At 39.4% G+C, this 5,603-nt stretch overlaps 1 protein-coding gene across 1 annotated transcript in view; it reads right to left on the bottom strand.

The window, feature by feature from the left end:
- Positions 1-384: 384 nt before the first annotated feature.
- Positions 385-5,603, bottom strand: part of pik3r1 (phosphoinositide-3-kinase, regulatory subunit 1 (alpha)) — a gene marked incomplete in the record, with an annotated part of 28,412 nt that continues 23,193 nt past the window's right edge. Inside the window, 8 exon segments of the mRNA XM_035668153.1 lie at positions 385-3,297; positions 3,750-3,920; positions 4,007-4,081; positions 4,180-4,356; positions 4,469-4,611; positions 4,704-4,829; positions 4,932-5,112; positions 5,226-5,427. Coding sequence (XP_035524046.1) covers positions 3,108-3,297; positions 3,750-3,920; positions 4,007-4,081; positions 4,180-4,356; positions 4,469-4,611; positions 4,704-4,829; positions 4,932-5,112; positions 5,226-5,427 — 1,265 coding nt within the window.

Raw genomic sequence — 5,603 nt, 5'->3', positions numbered from 1 at the left:
CATGCTAGCATAACGTTTACCGTGTTCACCGTCTTAGTTTAGAGTCTAGTTGCTAATTAGCACTAGTTTTTTGGACAAACTGACATTTTTCAACCAGTGAGGTTGTGGCCATCGATCGATTAGTCGAAATTAATCAGCAACTATTTTGGTAACAAAAGTTTTCAAACACATTTTCCAGCTTCTCAAATATGAGGATTTGATGTCTTTCTCTCATATATGGCAGTAAACAATAATGAACACGTCACTTTGACGATTAAAACTTTTTTCGACTAAAATCATTAGATTTCATTAACTGGAGGGAACATGAATGTCAAAATATAAAATAGTCTGGTAAGTGCACGTCTAAAAATCAAATTTTCTTCAATAATAAGACTAAAACAAGACTTTATTTCTTAAAAAGAAGTGTTTTATTTCCTTTTTAACAAAGCCCAATACAGATTTGAAGCAAAACTGGGGAAACACTGCTAAATCTCAATCCAATCATGTCAGGGGACACCCACAAAAAGATGAGTTTCAAATAAAATAAAAAAGAGAGACACCTAAAATAATCATACAACCCAGAACTGGGGCCAAAGAAAATAATGGTGCATGTTGTCCAAGAAAAAATTGACAATAAGAAACAAAACAGTTCATGCCAGCAGCTGTTGGGGAGGTAAATAAAAATCAGACTTGTAGTAGAAATAAATGTCAGATATGACAGATCTTAAAACTTAGAATAAATGATATTTTACTATCAATATGCTAAAAAATTAAAATCCTGCGTGAGTAATCTGGTCAAATACATCTAAAATAAAACATTTTTACACGTGTGCGTCAACAGTAGCTTCCTTAAGCTGTGAAACAGTTTTGCCTTAAAGTTCGGGACTGAGAATAAAACAAGAAAATGCCTAAAAATGTTCTTTTTTTTTGCATTTTCTCTCAAAAAACAGATGATAAATGCATTGTTTTATTCTTTTGACAGGAAGTGACACAAGTGGAGGCTTTTAAGTTGTGCCACAAATTGAGAGAATTAAGAGTCAAATTTGACAAAAATGCAATAATCAAAATGGGTTAACGTCTTTTTTTTTGTTACAACTAATTTGTTACACAAAGATATACAATATAATAATTTGACAGCTGTGCTGACCTTGAATACATTTCGTTTTTGGGGGTGGGGGCTGGAATAAAAGTACCACATCTAAAAAGAATTTAACGGCAGGTAGATCTAGGATTGTAAAATACATTTATTATTATTAATGGCAGACATTTTTTTTTCATTCATCATTTGAGCGATCTAAAATGTATTAATTGGTTAACGAGGCGGACAAATTTGGTAGCGCCTCGACACGTTTTAGGAGCATCTTACCGATAGTACCGGTTCACCGGGTTTACAACATGTACCAATCACTCTTTTTTAAATCGTGGACTTGTAGAAGTTAGAATAAAGATGAGGGGGGAAAAGAATAAAATGTATTCTGAGCTGTGGCTAAATATTTGTGTGAAGGATTCAACTGGCACATGTTGTCCTTTTTGTGAAATATGAAATTACGGACAGATCTGAAATGAGCTGATCCACCTATGTAAACACAGTGATTTTCTGATACAGAAAAATACTACATGGACAATGTATATTGATCTTTTAATAACAATATCCATCGGTTGAAAACAACAGTCTGCTTTTCTTTTTTTAATATATTCTCATGTGGGAACATATATATATAATTTTATAACAAAATAAATCTATACTGTTGGTTTATTTTATCCGTGGTGATGGTTCGATAAGGGGTCGTACAATCCCATCATCCCATTCTCTGAGTGCTCGAAACTGCATGTAGGCTTAACTCTGTAAGAAATAGTACTTGTGACTGAAGCAGCTCAAATACTCAAAAAGGCTCTGCCTGAGAAGAACATTAGTTTGAAGCAAAAAAAACAAACAAAAAGACTAATAAAATACTCATCTTTTCCATCTTTATACCAGTCGTTAAAGTAATTTATAATAAAGTGTATGTTGCTATTATTATTATAATCTTTTTTTTTTAAATCATAAGCAGTTTTTTCTTTACTGTATCTTGGCATTTTGACACAAAATATCCTTGTGGATATTTACACAGGAAAAGATACTTTTCAAGCAATAAAAACAAAGCTTATATTGTGGGTTGCAAAAGAATAAAAACAACAATTCTGAAGAAATAATGGAGAGAAAGAATTGCATAGCAGATCAGAAATATAACTAAAACAAGGAACTGATCCTTTTTGGTATGGTGCACTTTTGATTCATGACTTTTGCACATTTTTCACATATGTACATGAAATAGTCCATTCATAGTTTCACCTGCCCACAGTAAAAGATCAAGTTTACTTCTGCGCTATAATGCTTGACAGTAAGAAGGCAGGACGCAGACGTCTTTCGTCCTTTTCTGCTCTTCTGATAAAAGTCCATAGGAGTCTTTTCAAAACAAAAAAAAAGAAAATTAAACTTTGTTTAAAAAGTGCCATTTTGCTACATTTATCAGCCGACCGACGGTCTGCTACTGAACAGTTAACACAAGCGAATGTGTTACACAGCTTTACCTCCCCCCTCTCCCGCCCGCCCAACGTTTCACACAGTTTCCTGATTCTATGAGTTTTGGTCACATGGACAATCACACACACACACACACACTCACTAACATACATACACAGAAACACTTGTGCAGAAACACACACACAAACACACATAGATGACGTGAAAGGAAAAAAAACAAACAAAAGTGGAAAAACAAAGTTGTGGCCGGCGGGTACAGTTTCCATTTGAAGAGTTTATCTGCTGCGATTAGACATTCCCGGCTGGTAAAGCTTTGAAAAAGAACAAGCACCATTAAGGAAAAGGCCTCAAAATGTCCTCTGCTGGGGGAGAAGTTAAGCAGTTTCCCGCTTGATTCTGTGCTCCCGCACAAAGCAAAAAGAAAGAACTCTACATTCAGACTCGCCTCAGGCTCGTGGGTCAGGCAAAGTCACTGAAATGTTTCAGGCTTTATTGCGTCTTTGTCCTCCGATTTTCAAGTCTGAGTTAGGCAAACAGAGTCTCCAACTCCCAATGAGGCCTTTTTCTCTCGTGTCCATGTGTGGATAACATCTGGGGGGGGTCCTCACCGTCTCTGCTGGGCATAGACCGGGTACGCTAGCGTCACATTCAGAGAGTCATTGTGCTGGACCAAAGACGTGTGCTGGTAGTGAAGTACGAGTTCTTTTAGTGAGCTGTACAGGTTGTACGGCTCGGCGAAGCCATAACCTGAGGGGGTCTTGTTGATGACGCAGTGCTTCACCTCGCCGTCCACGCTGCAAAAAGAGGAAGAGGAGGAGGACAATGGTCACAGTCTGTTCTGTGTCTGCAGGCTATAAAAGTGCTCTTTCTAACCACTTCAATCTTTATAGAGTAACACTCGCTAGTTTAAAATAGTCAGACGCACATATGTACATTAAAAGAGGTTTCACTTTTTGTTCCTCCTTTTTATACAAAGTTAGTTTCTAATGCACTTTCAGTGTCGTTTGTGCTAATCTGAGGCTAAAGGCTTCAGCAGTCTGTTAGACACAAACCGATTCAATTAGGAGGATATCCGCTTTATTTATCAGACTCAAAGACTGCTGAAGCCTCATTTACCTGCAGATAAACTATATGTAATTTTGCTTATATTAGCAGAAAGACAAAAAATAGGATGACATCTCTTAATGTCCAGTACAAACAGTTGAAATGATTACAACTGTTTTAAGAAACCAGGTAAAATACGTACACAACGCTGCAGGCGTAGCATCCCGCTTTGCTGCTGTCTCGAACCAGGAATGTTCCGTCTCTCTTTCCTTGGAGGAGAGCCTCCGCCTGTAGTCGGTTGATGTTGCCCAGTTTCCAGGACCGTTCGTCGTGATGAGGAAGGTCTTCGTCGTCCTCCACCATAGAATATTGACTGGAGGGAACAAAGCGAGTTAAAAAAATGTAAAAGTATTTACACTTGTTTTTGGTTCATTTGTTGAAATAAAAATGGACACTCACTCTTCTGTGTTCTCGTTCTTGATTCCGAGCCACTCATTGAGTTTCTTCTGTCTGACTCCCTTCTGGGTCAACCACCTAATGAGAGAGAGACAGCACGAGGATATTAGAAACCAGGGCAGACCCATTTTTGATTTTCTCTCCGGAGAGAAGCTTCAGAAGAGTTCTGTACTTACATGAGATACTGGTCTCTGGTCTTGCGGAGCTGGATTAGGTCTGGTTTGATGCTGTTCATCCTCTTGTCAATCTCTCTGTAGTCTGCCGCCTGTTTCTTCAGATCTTCCTCCAGCCGCCGCTTGCTGTCGATGATTTCACTAATCCGGGACTTTAATTTCTCATAGTTGCCCATGATCCTGAAAGCAACAGTGAACAAATATTCTGTGAGTTTTGAACATAATTTGACTTTTACTCTCTGGTACGGTCATTTCTTTTACACTAACATTGTCAAATGTGGCGTATTCTCACCTCTGGATCTCCTTGTCGTTGCCTTCTCTCCTGAATTTCTCGATATACTCCTTGCTGTATCGCTCTTGCGTTTGGCATTGCTCCTCAAATATCTTTATGGTTTCATTAAAAGCCTCGATGGCCGTCCTTTTCATTTGGATTTCCTGGAAGCAGAGGCACAGTTTTAGCGTATGTCGTACAAATATTGCAGTAAAATTCTCGTTTCGCTGGCGGGTCGACTCTGGTCGGTACTCACTTGTGACGTTCTGGTGTATTCTTCATACAAGCGGTCGTACTCTTTGTTTTTCTCCTGGTACTGCTGGTGGTACTCGCAGAGCTTCCTCCCCACAGCGTCAATGTTGTCTTCTTTCACCACCTGATCCTGAGAAAAGATTCACAGCCAAGACAGTGAGTTGCAGTTACGTTGCTTGAACGTAAGCGTCGTAAGGTAAGCGTGCTGGTCTAGACCGAGCTGACGTCTCACCTGCTGGTGTTTGGAGACCGGATACAGCAGCTTGACGTCTAGCTTGGGGTTGTACTGCGCCAGTGACTCGTTCCGATAGTGGTTGATGAGCTCGACGACGGAGCTGAAGGTCAGTGGGTCCGAGAAGCCGTACTTCCCATCCCGATGGAATATCTTAATGAGCTTGTTGTTTCCTCCTTTCCTGTAGATGAAAAACACAAAAAAGGCAACGAAACCGGTTAAACTTACTGCTAAAAAAATAAATAAAAGATGGTCAATAAGAGGATTTCAAACAGGAAGGAGAAAGGAGCTCACCTCAGAGTCAGAGTGTAGTCTCCGTGCATCTTCGTAGAGGCATCTCGCACCAAAAACGTACCATCCGCAGTGTCCCTCAGTTTCTCATTGACCTCCTCTCTTGAGATGTCTCCCCAGTACCATTCGGCGTCTTGTAGAGCCATGTTGTTGTTCATACCGTTGTTAGTCACAGATGTGGGCTTCGGTGGCTTTGGAGGTAGAGCTGTGGGAACAAGGAGTGAATACAGAATGTGAATTGGATCCAACTCACATTTACGTTCTCAGCTTTTTAATGAAATTGCTGATTTTCTTCTTTAAAAGCTGCAGAAAATACAACTGAATACCAACATTTGAGCAACACTGTTGTTGCAGATGCTGGACATCACACACACACACACA

This window comes from Morone saxatilis, unplaced genomic scaffold (assembly GCF_004916995.1).
Source record: "Morone saxatilis isolate NCDOM2014 unplaced genomic scaffold, NCSU_SB_2.0 Contig21, whole genome shotgun sequence".
Taxonomy (NCBI): Eukaryota; Metazoa; Chordata; class Actinopteri; family Moronidae; genus Morone; species Morone saxatilis.
Note: the sequence above shows the minus strand (reverse complement) of the source record. Positions and strands in the feature narration are given on the sequence as shown.